At 38.6% G+C, this 22,247-nt stretch overlaps 1 protein-coding gene across 3 annotated transcripts in view; it reads left to right on the top strand.

The window, feature by feature from the left end:
• The window catches only part of KLHL32 (kelch like family member 32), a 71,509-nt gene extending 49,540 nt beyond the window's left edge, over positions 1–21,969 (top strand). For all 3 annotated transcript variants that reach the window (XM_070953828.1, XM_070953848.1, XM_070953838.1), the window contains 5 exons: positions 4,449–5,175; positions 17,424–17,482; positions 19,434–19,626; positions 20,748–20,842; positions 21,760–21,969. In XM_070953828.1, coding sequence (XP_070809929.1) covers positions 4,449–5,175; positions 17,424–17,482; positions 19,434–19,626; positions 20,748–20,842; positions 21,760–21,921 — 1,236 coding nt within the window. In that variant the 3' untranslated portion in view covers positions 21,922–21,969. The remainder of the gene's footprint in view (positions 1–4,448; positions 5,176–17,423; positions 17,483–19,433; positions 19,627–20,747; positions 20,843–21,759) is intronic.
• The last annotated feature ends 278 nt before the right edge of the window (positions 21,970–22,247 follow it).

The raw sequence follows: 22,247 nt of genomic DNA, 5'->3' as shown, positions 1-22,247 counted from the left end.
CCATAGTCAGCCCCATAGGCTCACCTCTACAAAACCTAGCCAAATTTCTCGCCAAACAACTACAGCCCTATGCAGAATCCATCACCTCACACGTAAAAAACTCATTCCAGTTCATAGAGATAATAAAGAATCATAATGGAAACAGAAGCTAACAACCAACTTCCCTTCCTGGATGTCTTAGTTTACAAGAAATCCAATGGCTCCCTAGGACACACCATCTACCAGAAGAAAACTCACACAAACCGCTATCTGCACGCACTCTCACACCACCACCCAGCACAGATCAACTCCGTAGCCAAGACACTCATCTCCAGAACAAAACGCTTAGCTGACGAACAACACCTAAAAACCGAACTACACACTCTAACTAACATACTAACATCCAACGGATTCCAAAGAAATAAGATTACCAACCTAATCCAAAAAGAAATCAACCCACTAAAATCCAAGACAGAAAACAAGAAAACGGCAAAACCTCCTCCCATACATAAAAGGCACCACAGAAAGAATCAGCAAGATCCTCCACAAACACAACATCAAGACAGCATTCTGCACAAACCAAAAAATATCCACCATCCTAAGAAACCCCAAAGACAAAATTGAGTTAGAAAATCAAGGAGTATATGAAATCCCATGCACCGCCTGCCCCACCACATACATCGGACAAACCAACAGAAGAATAAGTGCACGCATTGAAGAACACAAGAACTCATTCAGAAAAGAGGAACCAACTTCTTCCCTGGTCCAACACCTTAAAGCCACAGGACATGAAATTGACTTTAAAAAGACCAGAACTATTGCCAAAACTGAACACTTTAGCAACAGAATAATCAGAGAAGCCATCGAGATAGAAAAATGCCCACACAGCATGAATAAACAAGATGATACCTCCCGCTTACCAGCCATTTGGAAACCCACCCTTATTGACAAACGAGTCCCTAACATCAAGAATGACACCAGACCCACACTCACAAAAACCACACAGGATGTCACCACCACACATCCACGCAAAAAGCAAACCAAAACCCACACCGATGATGACGCACGACCACAAACCAGAAGCCAGACCACAACTGCATCATTAGCCACTTTAAACCCCTCCAATCCATACATGAAGCAAACTGGCACCCACCATGAAGATGTGGCACGACCACGAATGCGAAGCCAAACAACAGCAACGCAGCTCACCAGCTCAAATCCCCCTGCAACTCAGACTAACCCGAGCACAACCAAGCCCCCACCCAAACAGAACACACCCCCACCCAATCAGAGCACAGCCAAGCCCCCACCCAATCAGAGCACAGCCAAGCCTCCAACCAATCAGAACACACCTCCACCCAATCAGAACACAGCCAAGCTCCCACCCAATCAGTTCACACCCCCACTGGCAGTTAAAAGGAAGAAACAGCTGCGATCACACATTGCTCCTAGAAGCATGAAGCCGAAAACACCAGCCTGAAGATGACGAATGAGACTTCGTCGAAACGTCGCCAAGACACTTCCAATTTTACGTGGGAGAAAACCCGAATAACCAAAGACCTACATATATATGTAGGTCTCCCCCTCCCTCCCTTCCACCCCTCTCTGTGTATTAAATTCCAGAAATGTTCTTGGCTTTGATTTCTTCTCCCCCCCCCCCAAAGAAGAGAAAACATCATAACTGTATCACTTCAAAACTGAGAATGGCAATACATTTATTGTTGAAGAAAATGTGTTGCAGAGCTCTTTGCACATTCATTGTCATTGCTATTGCTCCGTTTCCATTTTCCAAACTTCCCTAACATTGTGAAAACTGTTGGCTAGAATAAACTGCCCGGTTAATCAAACAACACGGAAAGGTGAGGTCACTGGAAGTCAGTTATCTTGTGACTGGGTTTTGCTGAAATTATGCTGAATGCACACTTAAAGCCTGCACTTGGAGCAAAGGGAGGAGGCAGAATCCTACCTGTGTTTTTATAACTCTGCACTGTCAGAACTCATAATAAGTCAAATATTCTTTCTGAGGTACTCGAGGAGGAGGGGAGAGTGGGGGGAAAACCTGTAAATTTAAGAGTAATTTCAGATTGTAAATGAAAAAGAGAGGCACGACTGTTCATTTGCACCAATCATGCCTTCCTTTCATCTGCTCTGATTAGGCCTGGTGCGGTTTCATCAAACTACTCCATCACGGAGCTGTCACTCCAGCCGTCTGTTGATTGAAAACAATCAGGGCTCTGATGGCACAATTATTCTGACCCTTTAACTAGAGGCTGCTGTGATAATGAAAGGTTGATTATGATAGTTTGTGCCTCTTTCAGTTTGCCAAGAAGGTTAATTTGGGCATCAGACGGATGTTTAATGGGCGCTTGCTGGCTACACTGAGGTAAATGAGAACGTGCAGCCTTCGATATTGCATGGATATAGTTTGGCTGCCAATCATTGTCATTTTGAGTTTGTGCCTTGCACTCTGGAAATCACTTTTTTTTTCTTTGGGATTTAATTTATTCTGTGCCCTGAGGAAGTTCTTTCACTCCCTGACCTTCACTGTAGCTTCCTCTGCTCTCTTAATTTATTTTTATTTTTATTTCCTTGCTTCCCTTCTTCGTGCTCCGTGGGTTGTACTTAAAGCCACAGCCGATCTAGTGCAATCCTGCTTCCCTCCTCCTCCTCCTTTTAATTCCCCCTCCCCCTCCTTGGTTGTTTATCATCTGTGTCTGGCATGGTCTTATTTTGCTTTTTGTTTCATGCTGTAGAATAAGAATGTCAAAAATTACTGTGGAAGTTATTTTGCTTTAAATAGTAGTATGTTTTATGGAATATTGCCAGGGCTGTTTGTGAGGTGGTAGACTTGTATCTGTAATACGAAAACAGGGACGGCAGTTAAAAAAAGAAAAAGAAAAGTTTTCACACGATTGCTCCCGCAAGCCATATGATTTTTTTTTTCCTTCTCTTTAGTGGTGAGACAAGGGTGCGGGTGGGAGGGAGAAATTCTGCCTATCTGATCATATGTCCCATTCAGAGACACTAATAATAGTTATTAAAAATGAATATACGCATTCTGGGGGAAGCAGAATCAGGCAAAAAACAATAAATAAAGATCTTGCTATATGGGGGAAAAAACCTTTATTAAAGCATGCTCTTTTGTTCTCATCAGGTAGGTCTCCACCGGAGCTTCAGGTGCAGAAAATAGGAAACAGAGAGACTTATGCCTATTAGCGGTGCTGCTCTGTAAAATGGTTTGGAGGCTTCAGCTGATTCCAGATGTCACTACTTGGTTTTTGAGGGATTGATTATTCAATATAGAGCTTCTGCTCTGTTGATAGTACTGTAGCTTGCCTCCAAACCCCTTGATACAGTTCTTCATTCCTATTGGAATCAGTGGATTTTTTTTCCCATTGATTTCAGTGGGGTATTTCAAGTTCAAATATTGTCCAGCACATTATTCTCATACATCCATAGTTATCACAGCTATATGGCACTATCACATGTCGAGCAAAGCACTGCATGTATATACTAGAAAAGAAATCCTGAGTGTGCTTCATTCTACTACCTATGATTGCTAGCACTCAAATAATTTATTGCATCTAGTTCATCATTGTTGTTGTGCTCATTTTAATCTTTGTAACATGCTTTGTACAGTATACTTCAGGGGTGTGCCTTTTGGTTAACTGTCAATTAGGAGTTCAAAAGTTGCGTGCATGCATTAACAATGATAAAAAAATAAAATCATCAAGAATGAATAAGGGCCTTATATATTGTATGGCTAATAGAACATAGAATAATAAAGTTGGAAGGCACCTTGGAGATCTATTAGTCCAACCCCAGCTCAAGCAGGAGACCCAATACTTTAATAGATAGGTATGTATATATATCAATAGAGATGTAGCTCTTGACATTTTTTTATTTTGCTTTCCCACAGCTTTCCCCAATTTTGTGTTCTTCAAATAAATTGGAACTATAATCCCCAAAATACCCAGTGACCATGACTAATGGGTACAACCTTCCCCAATCTGGTGGCATCCAAAAATGTTGAGATAATAACTCCCATAATGCTCATTGAACATCAACATTGGACACCGTTGAGAGTTTGGGAACTTTGGAGACATGTTGTTCAAACACAGGCCCAAATTGGAGAAGGCTGCTCTGGTCAATTGATTACCAATATAATGTACATTAGTCATTATGGGAAAACTCCCATTTGTCGTGTGTTGTTTCTTCTTGTTTATGCAGGGCACCCATTATTTTAATGTTTGCTAAGACAAGACGGCCCTGTTATCATACATTAATTCTACACAGAGTCGTCATTATTTTAGGGGAGATGAAGGAATGTTTTTATATATGCAGCAAGATTAAATTTGGGAGTATAATTTTTTGTTGATAAGTTGAATAATTCAAATATGTATTTCTCACACCGAATTGTGAATAATGTAGATAAGTTCATTTTTTTTAATGTTTTTCCTCCCTTCTAGCTAGCTGTGAGATGGCTAGAACACAACTGCCGATATCAGTACATGGATGAACTTCTACAGTACGTTCGATTTGGGCTTATGGATGAGGATACACTGCATACGGTTGCCCTCTCACACCCTCTTGTCCAAACTAGTGAAACGGCAACAGCACTGATCAATGAGGCTTTGGTCTATCATCAAAGTATCTATGCACAGCCAATTTGGCAGACCAGAAGGACGAAACCTCGCTTCCAGTCAGACACACTTTACATCATAGGTGGAAAAAAACGGGAAATATGCAGAGTTAAAGAGCTGCGATACTTTAATCCTGTGGACCAAGAAAATGTTCACATTGCAGGGATTGCAAACTGGAGTGAGCTGGCTCCCATGCCAGTAGGAAGAAGCCACCACTGCGTGGCTGTAATGGGAGATTTCCTCTTTGTAGCAGGCGGTGAAGTTGAACAAGCCACTGGCCGCACATGTGCAGTACGGACTGCTTGTAGATATGATCCCCGTAACAATTCCTGGGCAGAAATAGCTCCGATGAAGAATTGCAGGGAGCATTTTGTACTTGGGGCTGTGGATGAATTTCTCTATGCTGTGGGAGGCAGAAATGAGCTACGTCAAGTTTTGCCAACTGTTGAACGATACTGCCCTAAGAAGAACAAATGGACTTTTGTTCTGTCCTTTGACAGGTCCCTTTCCTGTCATGCAGGATGTGTTGTGGATGGTCTTCTTTGGATATCAGGTAGAAAATGTTTCACCCACAACTTTGAAGACTAAAAGCATGACAAAACATGTTTGTATCAGTGGCATTAGTTTGAGGCCACATGCCTTAAAAAGGTTTCCTTTTGTTTGCTGGAAATTGAGTTTTAATACAAGGGGCAGGTGGTATAATATTTCTGAGCCACAGATACTCAGCAATAGGTATTCAGCACAAAGGAGAGGAGTTGTACGGCCAGAGAATTGTATACAGGGATAATGAAAGTGCAGTGCCTGCTGAACAAAGCAATTACAATTTAAATAGAAGTGTCCCCAGCAATTTATTTTAAACATATTTGTATTGGCCCATTAAGAGGAAGATGTATGTATCCTTATCTCTTGATGCCAATAAATGCACTCTTGATTCTTTTTTCACAAAATTGTTGGATTTAGCACACCTATCTTAGTTGAAGTAACATTTTAAGGCATGAAACTTAAGCAAATAATAGCTGTCTGTTAGTGATCTTCTACAGTTACAGAATAGGTCATCATGGCTTATATAATAATAATAATAATAATAATAATAATAATAATAATAATAATAATAATAGTAATAATAATAATAATAGTAATAATAATAATAATAATAATAGTAGTAGTAATAATAATATTTGTAAGCCACCTGACTGTGAACAACTCAAAAGAACAATTGCATTTGCTACCATTTAAAAATGGTAAAATGAAAATAAGGAAATGAAAATCAACTAAATTAATATAGGGGAGGAGAGTACTGAACCTAGGAATAACTGTCCTATTTTCAAAAAGGAAGATTTTGCACATTTTGGAAATATTAAATAGAAACAGAATGGACAGAACCCCTGTAATCCATAAAAAGTAACTGATCAAATGATTAAAATTAGAATTCCTGTGAATGTTTGAAGAACGTCCACACTCTTTTACCCTTAAAGAATTTTGAAACTTTCTTGTGTAAGATGGTGGTGATTAAATATATGGATTGTTTCTCATCAGAGAATAGTAGAGGTTGTAAACTACAAACATAGAACATGTCCCTCCCTTTTTATAGTATAGTATGACAACAGGAGTATACCAGCATTGCTCTCGGTAGTTATGCACGTGGTGAGTACAAAGTTGAACCCAGATTTCTCCCAAAGAAATCCATACTATATGCTTAAAATGTGAAGTATTTAAATAAAGCAGCAATGTAGTCCATCCAAATCATTAAAAAAAACATATTCAGTAATCTGCCTTGATTGATGAAGTATGGTCTAGGACAGCTAATACTCAAAGAGAAGAAAGCACCTATGTTGGTCAACCTTTAAAAAGGGCAACAAAGTCTTCCATTTACCTAAAGATAAAGAAAGATTGCAGACAAGACCAGGAGCAGTATAATTTAATGAAATTTAGAAAAGGCTACTAAGCAAGATAATTTCTTACAGGGAAGGGATTGATAGGGATTGAATTTGAGTTGAATTGGTTCAATTCAAATACTGTATGCCAAGCTAGTTCAATCTGAGCTAATTCAACTGAAAAATGTCCTAAGTTTCCCAAGGCTTCTATAGTACTGATAGTCACTTTATACCATTTTATACAATAGCAAAGGCCTTTTTTAAACAGCAATAACCAGAGGGCATTTTGGTCTATAATTTCTTGATGGTATATTTAGAAGACCCGGTAAGCCTGTGTAGTCTAAGCTCTTAACTGATCCGTCAGTCCTTCTGGCATACAAATGGCCTCCAATATAGTTATAGTACAGGCCAGGCCTTTTTCATCCAACACTGCATGTTTTCCTTACCTTTTCTTTCCCTCATTTACATAATATTTAAACCCCCCCCCCATTTCCATTTGTCGGAGGCACCAGCAAGAAGTACTGCTGCTTTCTGCTTGTGGGAATCTACTTAGTTGTCATAAAGCATGTTGGGTAACCAGATGCTTGAGAAAGCCCACAAGTGTTCTTCATTTCCTCTAGCTATTGCCCCCCCACTTCCAATAAGCTTTCAGCAGTATGCTTTAAACAGTTTGACTTTCCATGCCCTGCTAATGTGTATTTATTCTCATTGTTTTTATTGGCTTGGAGCACCAGTGTTTTTCTAATTGGGGATATGGGCAGAAGCAAGTACCGATGCTTTTTTTTCTTAAGTCGCATATTGATCAAAATATCTATTGCTTATCAGAGAACTTCAGAACAGACAAGATTTCTATGTTTTGTTTTAATGTCTGTCGCTTGTTAAATGCTCCCAGGATATTAATATTTGTGTTTATTATCTGGTTTTATGTTTTATGGATGGATGGATGGATGGATGGATGGATGGATGGATGGATGGATGGATGGTTTTTTAATGCATCTTAAAACCTTGTTACCTCCTAGTACTCCTGGACAACAATAAGCCAGAAAATTATCACACGTATGCTCTACAATATCACTTCTCCTTTCTACCATTCTCTGGAAGATTACTTTCAATAATCCATTGTCTATGGTTTTGGCAGTGCTACTAGACTATTTTCTCCATTATTTTCAGTGGAGTCTCTTAAAGTAGAAGGGAAACCTTTATCTCTTCAGTTTTTAAAAAAAGAATTGAATATCTAGTGTAATTAAATAGCTACTATGGTATAGAGGTTAAAATGTTAGATTAGAATAAAGAAGACACACAACCTTAGCCATGAAAACACACTGGGTGAATGTGGGACAGTCACTCTTTTTCATCTCTACCTCATGGTTTGTGTCCTAGGGTATATAGGAGGAAGAGGAGGGACTGCAGCAGATGCCATTGTGAACTCTTGAATAAGAGGTGGAATAAATAAAACCAATACAAATATTTCCCTTTACGAATAGTGAAGAATAAAAAAACTATGTCAGCACCGAACCTTCCTTTTTTAATATACTTTATTAAATTTCTATAAAAATAAAATATAAAAGCAAAAATTATTAAGAAGGAAAAAGATGGGGGAAGGGAAAATGCAGAGGATTAAAAGCAAAACAAAAATAAAGGGAAGCTTCTACCTTTCTTCATTAGTTACAAATATAAAATTCATTAACCTTTTGATCTAAAATTCAATAATACCCCGTATTTCTGTAATCTCAAACATTTCTAATCAATTCCCAAAACTTCCTTCCACTGTGGAATCTGTAAGACTTCATTGCTGGGCATTACAAAAATCTCACCGCAGTTATGTTTAGAAACAAAGATCCATATTTTTTCTCTAACTGCTTATCCATCAAACCTAAAAGTAAAATCTCTCATTGCAACTGTACCTTTGTTTTAAAAATTCTCTGAATTTTAAATGTATCAAACGTATTTGATCCAAGTAACTCTTAGCCTCCTTATATGTCCACCAGACGCGAGAAAAGGTGCCTTCAGAATGATTATATTTCCAACATATGTTTGACACACCATTTGTATATACAGTATCTTTATCAATTTAAGGTGTTAAATACCAATAATATATAGAAATTCTCTTTCAAATTATAGCTCAAAGTGAATTTCAATAGCAATATCACTTAGACTTATATATCTCTTTACAGTGCTATACAGCCCTCTCTAAGTGGTTTAGAAAGTCAGCATATTGCCCCCAACAATATGGGTCCTCATTTTACCAATTTAGAAGGATGGAAGGTTAATTGTAGAGTTAATTGTAGAGTGAAACATCTAGGGAGCAATAGTTCGTTAAATGGGTTCTAGGTTACCAAGTCTCTGATTTATGCCATAGAGATTTTTTCTCTCTCTCCAATTAGATCTAGAGAAATAGAACCAACATATAGTACTTTGCGGCTATCCAAATCTGCTTTGGAGGATTGCTTATTTCTGGGACAAGGCTGACCTCTTTATTCCCACATGGAATCTCCTACTTTGTCAATATTCATTCAAAAAAGGAGACATGGGAACCGTTATCATGTTGAAAGGTATCATGGGGATTTCAAATAGTATGCAATATGTCCTTTACTATTAAAAATGATTTTCTGAAATTGAAAGAAGACATAGCAGGAAGGTGAAATTCTCAAATATTAAAAGGACTTGCTGATAGTTTGACTGAATCTCTAGCCATCTTTGACCTTCACAAAGCACTAAAAAATGAGAATCTGGAGAGCTATAGAGCAATCAGTTTGACATCAGTTAGGAAGAGTCCAGAATAGACTGTTTCCTAAATGTTTAGAGATTGCTTTTCAATGTAGTACTTAGTTGAAGTCAGTATTCCCTCCCCCCACCCATTTTTTTGATTGGGCACTTCCTTATTGGAGATTGTAGGCATTTGAAGCATATAATATACTGTATATACTGTAACTTAATTTCAACAAAACAAGGTAGTTCAGTATGGGCTGGATGGTGTCCCTATTTGGTGAATCACTTCTTACTTGAAAATTGTACTCAGTAAAAGCTCATTAATGTTTTCACATCAAAGTTCAGGAAAGTGTTGAATGGACTATATGGTCCTCTTTAACTGTTTTTTTCTTAATGATTTGTATGTAGGAGCAATGCTTACCATATTTGGAAATCATTTAAAATTGGACTGGATAGTTAATATGCTGTATTAGATGTATAAACCAGACTTCCCCAACATCTTTTTGCAATCCTCAGAGGTACTTTAGGTTAGGTAGAGCCAAAGCTTTGAGCTCCTTTTTTATTTCTTGTGAGGCTTAAAGGAGTGAAATGGGCATCAAACCATGAGGAAAGGCATCCATTTAAGTCTGTAACCTCACCTTCCCACACAATTCTGCTAATTGTTAAGATTTATATCTGGCTTTCCTTGAAGAATTCATAGCAACCTATACAGAGAACTCCATTTTTTCCCCAACAGCCACCAAAGAAAATTGGCCTTAAAGAGATTGAACCAAAAACTAAGGACAGTCCATGTCTCTCTAGTTTATATTCTGTGATGATATCTTCAACACCTTCAAACAACATCTGTCTATCCCAGGTCCTTGGGAAGGACTCGATAGGTGGATAAACATCTGACTGGCTGTGCAACCAACCATAATAATAATACCACTCTTAGTTATAAGAAAGTTGCTGCCCTTTGTAGAAGATACAATTTTCTGCTGTAGTATTTGGAGAGTTACAAATTATTTATTTTTATGTATTTGTCAAATTTGGGAACTGCTCATCTTTCTCTCAGAGCAGCTCTGGGTGATGTATAGTTAAATGTGTAAAAAACATAAAAACAGAACATCACTAACAGGAATGTGGTAGAAACAAAATCAAAATAACTTAAAAGGCAGGAGGAGGACCTTAGGCATTGAACATCCCTAGGCTTTTTTGCTGCTCTGCGATCCCTAGGCAAGACGGCAGAGCCAGATCTTCAAAGACTTTTGAAAGGCCAGGAGTCGAGCATCAGTAATGGGTTCCACTTACCTTCGCTTACCTGCGCAGAGCATCCGTGATGACATCCGGGTGGATGGACAGAGCATCCCACCGCCGTCACTACCAGTTCACCCGAACCCGAGTGAACCGGTAGAAACCCACCACTGAAGAGCATATTCTACAGTAATCTTTGCAGCTTGGCGGCCTGACTGGGGGGAGGGAGTGGGGAACTGGGCAGCGTGAATAGCGGGCCAGCGTGTGTGTGCATGCAGTGCTTGTGTAAGCGGCAGACTGGCATATACATGTGTGAGTGCCTTCTGGCCCATAGCTCACGCAAGTTGACCTGTGCGTTCTGCAATCTGGCCAGCCAGTCATGCGATCCAATTCCAAATAGGCTATGGCCCGGTAGTGGGCTGCAGCCTGGGGTTTGGGGACACCTGTTCTACAGGGCAGGGACAGTAGCAGAGAAAGTCTTTGCAGCTCACCTGTTAATAGAGTTTATTTTTAAAAGTATCTTGATATCATATCATTATTCCCTTTCTTTCTTTCAGAAAGTTGCATAAAGAAATTAAAGCAATTGCTCTTTTTATTGTCCCAGCTTACAATGGGAAAGTGCTTCTTTTTCTGATACAATTTATACATTTTCTATTTACTACTGATCTTCCTTCCTTCCTCCCTCCCTCCCTCCCTCCCTCCCTCTTTCCTTTCATTTTATTTTTATTCGCTGTGGCCTATAGTATTCTGCAAGTCCGGCCATCCAAAAGGTCATTATAAGCTTGCTAAATATGAATGGGAGAAATTGAATTCCCCATTTTTTTAGAAAAAACTGGAACACTTAAAAAGAAAAAAACTTTTGCTGCAGCACTTAGGATAAACCTAAGTGTTGAAAATAAATGCTGATAGGAAATTGTAACACGAATGTCAGACAAATCTGTAGAAAACAGTTAAGATGCATATTACCCTCCCAGGGAGAGAGGGTGGAGGGAGACCGAAAGGAGCAGGAGCAGCAGAAAGCAAGACTACCAATCTATTAAATATACTTGTTGGCAGGGAAGGCATGGGATGTCTCTCTGCAAATGCAGTGATTGCAGGGGGCAATGTAGCAGCATGTGGCAGCCTAGCTTGCGAGCAGACAAATCAGCTTGATGACTTTCAAAGCCAGGGATTCTGCTGCAGGCAAGGGTATGTGATCTAATGGGTGGGGGATTAAAACATATAGAGAGTGCTATTCATTTCACTCCTATTTTGTGTAGTCAAATCTGTATGCAAATCCATAGCATCTCATTTTGCTAGTTTTTTTTTTTAAAGGATGCTAAATAAGTATCGGTTTTAGGCATGCATGTGGTATGTGGAAAAAAAAAACCCTAAACCTGCAGAACAAGAGTGTTCCAATTATAAATAAATGTACACCATATACTCCAAAGCAAATATCTTAACTGCACCCAGTCCGACAATTATGCTTTTTACAAAAGCACAACTGGGATTTGCATAATTTTCATTCCCAAAAAAGCTTGTTTTAAGAAAATGTAGAGCCCAATTTTTAATCTTAGTTTAAAATGCTATGTACCCTTTGCTCATGTCTCTGCAATTACTTGTCTTCCAGCTTTTCTGGCCCTATGCCTATTCACCCCCCCACCCCACACACACACATAGACACACCAATATCTCTATTTCAACCAATAGCAGTAATTTCAGACCTGTCTATAACTTCATTGTGCTTGCTGATCTTTTAACCATCTTTATATTGAATTTTTATACCCTGCTATATTAGGACACAAATTCCTAGAATTCTCAACCTGGGTGGCTAATGGCTATGTTGACTAAGAATTTAGGAATCTATAGTCCCAATATATCCTGAATGCCAGTTTATTGCATATATTGGCTTGCAGGATTGTCTCTAAATTAGAGATCGTGCCCTTACATAGTAGACCATACTTGGAGTAAAACTGTGATTTTGATTATATTTGTGGCACAGTGGCCGAAATGTGCCAGGATTAATTGATACTGCCTTTATTATAGTAAAGGAATATATCATATGATGCTGGTATGATTTAAGCTACTATATTTATTCCTTCTTTTTTAAACTAAAAATGTTGTGGGAAAGCCTCAATTGAAAGATAAGTTTCTGTGGGCCCATTTTGTGACCCCATGGCAAATTTTGAACTCTGCAACTTTGAATATGGGAATAAATAATAAACAGTCCACATTATAGGATGAAATCAAAAGAAAAGACCATGTTCTACATTTGTGACACTAAGAGAGAAATGTAGCAGGATTGATGAAATACAAGTATAACAGTGGATCTGTAGATTTAATTGTGGATGAAAGGGATAAATGTGTGCCAGACAGAAACTGGCTTTTCTAGATTGCTAGATAACGCTCTAGCCTCGTGTAATGCTTTAGTGAATGATGATAATGAAAAATAAGAATTTTTTAAAGGAAAAATAGCACATTATTCGGGATGAATGTGATCTTTGACAAAAAGTTATTCCATTAGGTAAGACAAATGGATGGATAATTATGAGATGAGAGTACAAAAAACAAGAAGGGACCATTCAGACACCCAAGATGAAAGGGAATCAGAATGGTTACCCGGGAATATTTGCTTAGAAGATTCATTTTTAATGCATACAGGTAGTTTCGATTTACAACAGTTCATTGAGTGACCATTCAAAGTTACAACGGCACTGGAAAATGACCAATGACCGTTTTTCACACTTATGACCTTTGTAGCATCCCCATGATCAAGTGATCAAAATTCAGATGCTTGACAACTGACTCATACTTATGACCATTGCTGTGTCCCAAGGTCATGTGATCACCTTTTGCAACCTTTTGACAAGCAAAGTCAGTGGGGAAGCCAGATTTACTTAACCATTTTACTAACTTATTAACTGTGGAGATGCACTTAACAACTGTGGCAAGAAAGGTAGTAAAATGGGACAGAACTCATTTAACAAACGTCTCACTTAACAACAGAAATTTTGGGTTCAATTGTGGTTGTAAGCCAAGGACTACTTGTAGCTTAAACAAAACAATGGATATAAATCTTAGAAGCATAATTGGTTAATTCGTTATGATGTAAGGCAGATTCCATGGAAGATAAGGGGTGATGAAAGAGAAAACAAATTACAGTGGAAGTACAACTCACAAAGTCTGAGAAAGTATTAGAGAACATATTAATCTCTCAATGGAATGGATGAAGAATGGATGTAAGAAAAGAATGTTTTGGAAGCTGCTTTGAACAGAGTGAAAAGACTTATGTTACAGAATGCCACAGATGTCTCTGCAGTTACGCTAATGAGAAGCATGAGAAAGGATGCTTAGTGCAATGATGAAGTGAAATAAACTGTGGATGATATCTATAAGATAATGAGTGCAAAAATTAGGACAAAGGAAACATGAGTTGTGTAGAATTAAAAAAAAGCTGCAAAGATTAAAAAGGGCAGGAAGTACGCAAAGCAGTTTTGAGGGAATAATTTAAAAAAACATGTTTTGGAACTGGATGAAAAGGAGCAGGCAGTGAGCCTCTAGCAGAGTGAATGGAAACAACAATAATGAAATTATTTAAAACGAAATTGAAGTGGGGGAATGGCAGAAGAGGATTTTAGAGATTTGTAAAGGAATGAGAGTGATTCATCAGAGCTGAATAGAAATAATACTACAAATGTTAGGGTCCAAGTTGGGGGTGGGGGAAATAACTGGCAACAAGGAAGACATATATGCTTTGAGAATATTGAAAAATAGTAAGACCACAGGTATTTATGGAGAAATGTTAACATAATTTAAAATAAAATTGTACTCATGACAGAGTAGATTGACAATTGCTCTCTTATACAATGGGAAAGGTAATGAGTGAAATGCATACAGTATATTAGAGTGGTATTGGTTTATTAAACTTGTCTGAGACCATGTTTGACAGAATTTGGGGACATCAGAAGATCCCCTTGCTGGCATTTGTAAGTAATTTGTTATGTTTTTTGAGGAGAAAAATCACTCATTTTTATTTTGAATAAAATAAATATTACATTGACTTGGCCAATGGATATTACATTGGCCAAGTCTTATATGAGGTGACCAAGATCTTGTGAGGTGCTTTTGAGCCCTTAACATTTAATTTCCCTGAGGATCATCTATGGAATGAGCTCAGCCACTTACAACTTAGATCCTTTCCCTTATGAATGATTTGTGCAGCCAGAAAGAACATGATTTTATGTGGGTCCAGGAGGTGGTAGAGGGATTTTTGGTGGAGGGATTCTTGCCATATGTCTTTAAGTAGGCAGTACAGTGTGCACTTTTAAAATATCCATTCCTTGATCTAGCCATCTTAGAAGTTTTACAATTTTTTGGTAAATATAGGAGATGTTAAAGGAGGAGGAAGGAGATGTTAAAAACCTGCACTTCTGTGTGGGGTGTTTCAAAGCTTGGTCCTTCCCCCATTTTATTTAAAATCTACATGAAACTGCCAAACAAATCTTACTTCATTCTTTGACAAATTAGTAGACCAGCAAAATGCTGTGGACATAGTATACTTGGATTTCAGTAAGGCATTTGACAAAGCTCACCACAACCTACTTCTTAGTAAGTTAGAAAAGTGTGGGATAGACATCATCACCACCAAATGAATTCGTAACTGACTGACAAACTGCACTCAACCTGTAGTTCTTAATGGAACTACATCTAAATGGAGGGAAGTAACAGTGGGGTACCCCAAGGTTTTGTTTTAAGTCCCAGTACTCTTCAGTATCTTCATAAATGATTTAGATGGAGGAATAGAAGGGAACTCATCAAATTTGCAGATGACAGGAATAACCAACCAAGCTGACAGGAATAACCAACACCTCAGAAAATAGGCTTCAGATCCAGAAGAATCTCAACACACTTGAAACCTGCTTTCTTTCTTTCAACTTTCTTTCGTTGGGGGTGTTACTTGGAACCCTGACATTGGCCCTATCAAACAAAATGAAATTCAGTTGTAAGAAAAATAAAGTTTTACACTTAAGAAAGAAAAACCAAATGTATAGTTATAGAATAAGTGCAACCTGGCTCAATAGCAGTAACTGTGAGAGGGATCTTGGAGACCTAATTTCCTGACAGAACAATTAACCAGTGGAACGGGTTGTCTTCAGAAGTTGTGGATGCTCCATCACTGCAGGCTTTTAAGAAGAGATTGGAAAGCCATTTGTCCAGAATGGTATAGGGTCTCCTGCTTATGCATAGGCTTTGACTAGAAGAACTTTCAACTTTGTTATTCTGATAGGAGAGATCATCATTCAGTTTGGGGTCAGGTATTGTAATTATAGAAATAGCAATAGCACTTAGGCTTATATACCACTTTACAGTGTTTTACAGCCCTCTCTAAGCGGTTTTACAGAGTCAGCATATTGCCCCCAACAATCTGGGTCCTCATTTTACCAACCTCAGAAGGATGGAAGGCTGAGTCAACCGTGAGCCTGGTGAGATTTGAACTGCCAAATTGCAGGCAGCCAGCAGTCAGCAGAAGTAGCTTGCAGTACTGCACTCTGACCACTACGCTACCGTGCCTCACTATTATGGTGATAGTGTCCAGCTTTAGATTAATTAGAAATATTGACTTTTAATTAAAGTCATATAGGCAATACAGTATAAGTCTTGAACAGCACTTAAAGCCTATGAGAGACTGGTTGAGGTGAAATTGACTATACTCAATTCTAAGTGAACATGGAAACTTTCTGGTACCATAGATGTTCCATCTGTTACTCTAGATGGGATGGAACTACTGAAGGAACTGGTGTGCCATCTAAAAATTGGCTTCCACTCATGGCTCCTGCTGGAACAATAAATAGGAAAGCCCCAACAGTTCTACCTAGTTTAATCTCTTCCCCACAACCTAAGGTTTACCAAGAAATATCTCTTTGTTTCCTTTTGTGTTTTCTTATTAAAAGCCCATCATTTTGATTGACTTCTTTTTAATGTTTCTCCCCCTCTTTCCAGCACCTTGCTTGGAGTTTTAAAATAGACTTTAATTATACTCTGGTGTACTGTATTCCTTTATTTGAAAGGTGATATATTTCTAACACCAGAGTGAATTAATTTTCAAGTTTAGTAATGCTTATTTGTAATGGATGGGAGAGGTAATACAGAAAAAGTTATGGTTCTTTTAAAATAACCTAGATTGTCAATATTCTGGAAGTGAACTTTTATTTTAGCAATTTACTCATTAACATTTTGTGGCATCACAGAACAGTAATGGAAAAGTAACGGTTGATAGGGATTGACTGATCAGTTAATAGTTGATATAGTTTAATATTGCTGTATACATATTTGTGTATAAACTCACCCACATATAAATCAACATTTGCATTTTTAATAACAAAAAACCTTGAAAAATGGCTTATCTAAGGGACGGACATTTTTGCTGGTATTTTGGTTGGAAATTTGAAGGCAGATTTGTCAATAGTTAAGGTTATGAGTATTTACAGGATATATGGGTATTTTAAAAAGCTAAGGGGGAAATCTATTATATATATTCTTGGAGAAGACAAACCCATTTTTTCCATTATTTTGGCACCTAAATTTTTGGCTTATCCACAAGTAAATATGGTACATGTAATAAATCTTAAACCTTAGAAAGATTTTTAAGGTTTCTTTACCATTACACATTAGGAACAATATACTGCATATTTTTGAGTTGGCTTATATAAGAGATTCTTCCACAGCATACACAATACAGATACCCTTCCCCTCCCCACAAAATGCACTGGGTGACCATATTCTTAGGTTATAAAATATGTGTCTTGTTTTAGCTGGCAATGATTTGATCCAATCAAATCCACATCATTTTATATTATTAATTTATAAATAAAATAAATAGGCTAGAAAGACTTCTGAACTCAGCAATTTTCTTTTCTACATTAGCATGCTTTCTTACTAATAATTTCCCATGAACTCTTCCCAACTGGGTTTAATGTTTGTGTAACACTATGAATGTTTGTTACAGGAGGAGTGACAAACACGGCACAGTATCAGAACAGGCTAATGGTGTATGATCCAACCCAGGTAAGCTTATATTCATTCTGCTAGTCTAACTCTGCTTCTCCAGTAACTTCTGCACCGTAGTTTGTATGAATGCATGTGAGAGCCCAAAAACAAAAAGACATACAGCTTTTCTCTCTCTCTCATGTTGACTTCATGTTCCATGTACTTCAATGAGGTGGCAAGGGAAGGTGTATTATTTAATTGTGCAGAATCTCTCCGCAGCCAGGTGCTGCCTGTCCTTGTTTGCTGAAAGAATCATGTTCTTGAGCTTTATCAGTGGTTGTAAATAAAAGATTTCGCCTGAGATTAGCATCCTTTATAGGCCCTACCCAGTTTCTTTTGAGTTTTTTACATGGAATTCCTAAGACTGAATCTTAACACTTAGTCCCCAGGTTAAGAATGAGTTCTGCTCCCAACTTTATTTTTAAGCCAGAATTGTATGAGTCTGAATTTGTACTCAAAACTAGAGTACCTATTACTAACAAAGATGTTGTTCTCCCTTGAGCCAACAAACTGCTGAAGCCTTGCAATGCATTCAAGAAGTGCTGAAAACAGGCTACATATAAAAATTGTATGGTTTCAGTCGTTTGTCAAGTAGAAGAGGAAGGCGAATGCCATTCAACATTTTTAGTACTAGACCAGCTGTTCGAATTACCAGAAGAAAATACAGGTCCTTCATATAGGGACCACTGGTGTGAGTATTGGATACAGAATTCCAGAACCTGTGCTCTGCTTTGTCAATATTATAGTAAGCATTTCTACTGTCGAACTGAGCCCTTTGGCCTCAATCGGACAAGTACAGCCAGAAGGCTTACTTTGTATGGAAAGACTTGCTCATATGGTAAATGTTGCCCCCATTCTGAATAAAGGCTATCTCTGTTTAAACCTTAAAGTGTCAAATGTTCCCCTTTTTCATGTGTCCTTCCCCCCCTCTCCCCTGGTCTGCCACGCTCTCCCATGGGCTGTCACATTTTGGCTGCTCCCAAACTCCATCCCCGCAGGCTGCGCTAACAATGAAAAGGCAGCGAGTTCGGGCTAGCTTTCTTACAGCGAGGGTTGCCTCATGGTTTTACACACATATGTTTTTATTTCTACTTTAAAAAAAAATCTGCTGGCAGATTGTATGGTGGGCACTCGAAGCCTCTCGCATCTGCCTGCGTCTTGCACAGAATCTCAATAACTCTATCTCGTTGGGTGCTTGTGCCTGTTTCTGCGCAAGGCCTTTGTGGTGTGCTGATAATGTCTACCATCTGCCACCGAGCACATCGCTACCTGCCAACAGGCAGGCTGGGGTGACCTCTGCTTCTCCACTGCTGATTAGTATTCACACGCTGACTTATTAGGAATGACCCCACCAGCCCCCCCCACTCCCGTTTCTTTGCTTTTGCAGTGCTTGGCGGCTTACCTGGCAGTCACTGCTGTGAAGGAAGCTAAAATATAATCAGGGGATGCAGGCAGGCTTTGCAAAGCAGATGGTGTCTATAGTCCTGTGTCAAGGGAATGCACTGTAAATGCAAATATTAATTTCTCCCAATCAGGTGTTGCACAGTTTAATGGATAGCTATACGTTTGGAAGGACTACATCGAACAATTGTTTTCTGACTTCTGCTCTTTGACACTTACCACTTAACAATGTTTCAAACAGCTCAAAATAGTTTCCATGCTGGCCTTAAATATTGCTACTCATCAAAATGATAAAATATCTTAGAAATAACAGAAAATTGGTCCCTTTTTTTTTTTTGGTCCTGGATGGAATTTCATTAAACTTGTATTTTTCAGTGATTACGCTACAAACAAAAAGGCATTTTGGAGGGTTTCTTTTCTTTAAAAGAAATGATGCGGTTTTATGCAAGATGTATTTGGATAGCAGGTGTTATGAGTGTGTTTCGGCGTACTGGTGAATGGGAAATCAACACACCTAAAATGTTCATGGTATGTAGGAATTAAAGTTTTCTTTTGTCTGCTTTTGCAGAATAAATGGCTCAGTCGCAGCCCCATGTTGCAGAGGAGAGTCTACCATTCCATGGCTGCTGTTCAAAGGAAACTCTATGTTTTAGGGGGCAATGATCTAGATTACAACAATGACAGAATTCTTGTCCGCCACATAGACTCCTACAGCATAGATGCTGACCAGTGGACCCGGTGTCATTTCAGCATGTTGACAGGCAAGTGTTATTAGCAGAATGTGTCAAATCTGTAGGAGAAATCCTATTTTTAACAGGAGACGTATATTACAAAAAACAAACAAACAACCGCCCCATCTTCGGCTGACATCGAAATGCTAAGCAAGGCTAGACCTGGTTAATAATTAGAGAGATAGCAGGATGTATCAGGGTTGTTGGCTAGATTGTGAAGCTGAAATGACATCTACAACATCTATGGAGGTGGCAATGACAAAGCATTTCAAGATCATTTTGGAGGAAAATTACAGTTCGTATGTTAACTTCAAACCGAACCTGGCAACGGCCATTTTTCCATTCCTCAGTTGCCACACTGAAGTGGAAGGGGGGAAGGGGGTTGGAATGCCTTTCCAGACAAAACAGAGTGCTTTCTCATGAGAACCAAGGTCATCTCTACCGTCAACAGATAAGGTTGGGGAAGGAATGCCTGGAGAGCCCAATTAACCCAATTGGCCAATGTGATCTGTGACATTTGGGGATGGGGTTATTTCTTAGTTTAATTATACTGAAACTGCGGGAAAGATTTAGAATTGGTTTTCCTTTGAAGCTGTTCCGATATGATGTACTCAATAAAGAAGACTTTTGAGGTCAGTTTCAGAGTTCTGATTTGCTTGGGTTCGTTAGTCGGAGCCTTGACATTAAATCCATTCTCATAAATCTACCCCGGGGTTCTGAGCCCCATCCAACAACACCAGGGGGACGGAAAAGACTCAAGGATGATTGGAGATGGAGTAGATGGGGGAAGTGGTTGCTAACTATTAACCCATTAAATCACCAGTTGAGCTTGATTTGGAACTTTTTTCCTCCTCCTCTAAAAGAGATCTCTGTCTTCATGACCACTACAGTGCCTTACACCTTATATGGTATACCTAACATTACCAAACATAGTTGCATGTAAAATTCCATCCAGAAGAAATTTTTAAAGAATCAGCTGGCGGGACAAACATGTATTGCATTTGCAGAAAAATAAACAGTCCTCTGGTGCATGTTAAGTTAAAATTAACTGAGACTGTCACAGCATTAGATGTGTGGCATTGTACTATAAAGGCGTTCTGACGTTTAATAATAAGTCAATGAAATTCATGGTTTATTTTTCTCTTTATCAGGCCAGAATGAATCTGGAGTGGCTGTACACAATGGCAGAATATATTTAGTTGGTGGCTACTCAATTTGGACAAATGAACCCTCAGCATGTATCCAGGTAACTGTCCTTTTGATAGCTTTCAAATTGTTCTGATGAGGGATGCTTTGGTGAGGAATAGGAACAAGAAAATGTTTAAGAAAACTATTGGACCCTTTCACTAATTATTTTTATGAAAATGTTTAACTGGGATGCATAATGGTGTAGCCATGTGCAGTTTTATATTAAGTGTACTTAATCAGATACTTTAGATCACCAAAGAGCTTTTTGGTGAATTTCTGATTAAAAAAATGGCATGAATATTACAACTTCACTGTATGCTTGAATTTTTTAGAATATCACTTAGCTTTAGGTGTTTTTTTTAATATCCAGTATTTTTTTAGATAGTATACAATATTCATTTTAATTATGTAGTCCACAGTGCATAAAGAGAGCCAGTCTGGTGTAGTGTTCAAGGCACCGGTTTAGAAATTTGTGAGTTGCTGCCCTGCTTAGGCCCAAAGCCAACTGTATGTCCTTGGGCCAGTCATTCTCTTAGCTCTAGGAAGGAGGCAATGGGCAAGCCACTTCTGAAAACCTGGCCAAGAAAACTGCAGAGAATTGTCCTGGCAGTAGCCAGGAGTCAACACTGACTCAAAGGAACCACAACCAAAGCAAACCTGAATGTGGCCTCACCTTTGATATTTCTTATATGAAATTTTGTAGTTTGCTTTGAATAAAATAGCATAGACTTAATTTTAACCATGGGTGGCACAATGGTTAGAATGCAGTATTGCAGGCTAAGTCTGCCCACTGCCAGGAGTTCAATCCCAACTGGCTCGAGGTTGACTCAGACTTTTATCCTTCCGAGGTCAGTAAAATGAGGACCCAGATTGTTGGAGGCAATATGTTGACTCTGTAAACCACCCAGAGAGAGCTGTAAAGCACTGTAGAACGATATATAAGTCTAAGAGTGATTGCTATTTTTCCTTACACAGGTGCTGGATGTTAGTAAGGAAGGAAAAGAAGAAGTTTTCTATGGGCCTTCCCTGCCTTTTGCTTCAAATGGAATTGCAGCCTGTTTTCTTCCCGCTCCTTATGCCACATGCCCAAATCTGCAGCCTTTGCAAGTGCCTCATCATAAGATGGGCAATGTATGAGAAAAGGAACCTGGCCACAAGAGAACAAGCTACTTCATTCATCCTGATTGTGTCTTTACATCAACAAAATGGAATGGTTGTGGAATCTAACCTTGTATTAAGTGCAGTAGAAGCCAAAAAGTAACAAAAGGTGGCAGAATTACACCGGTCTCTGGTCTTCAAGTGGCTTTGACCATGTTTGCCTATTAAGAATCTTTCTCCAAGTATTCCGAAAAGCATTTTTTTGCACTTTAATCCCTTGCTCCTGTTTTTGTCATTTTCACTGCCTTGCAAAAAAGTATACAAAGGAAATTTAAAGAATTCTACCTTTCAGAATGTGGGCTAAC

This window comes from Pituophis catenifer, unplaced genomic scaffold (assembly GCF_029215685.1).
Source record: "Pituophis catenifer annectens isolate HBS135680 unplaced genomic scaffold, rPitCat1.0.hap2 SCAF_1, whole genome shotgun sequence".
Taxonomy (NCBI): Eukaryota; Metazoa; Chordata; class Lepidosauria; order Squamata; family Colubridae; genus Pituophis; species Pituophis catenifer.
Note: the sequence above shows the minus strand (reverse complement) of the source record. Positions and strands in the feature narration are given on the sequence as shown.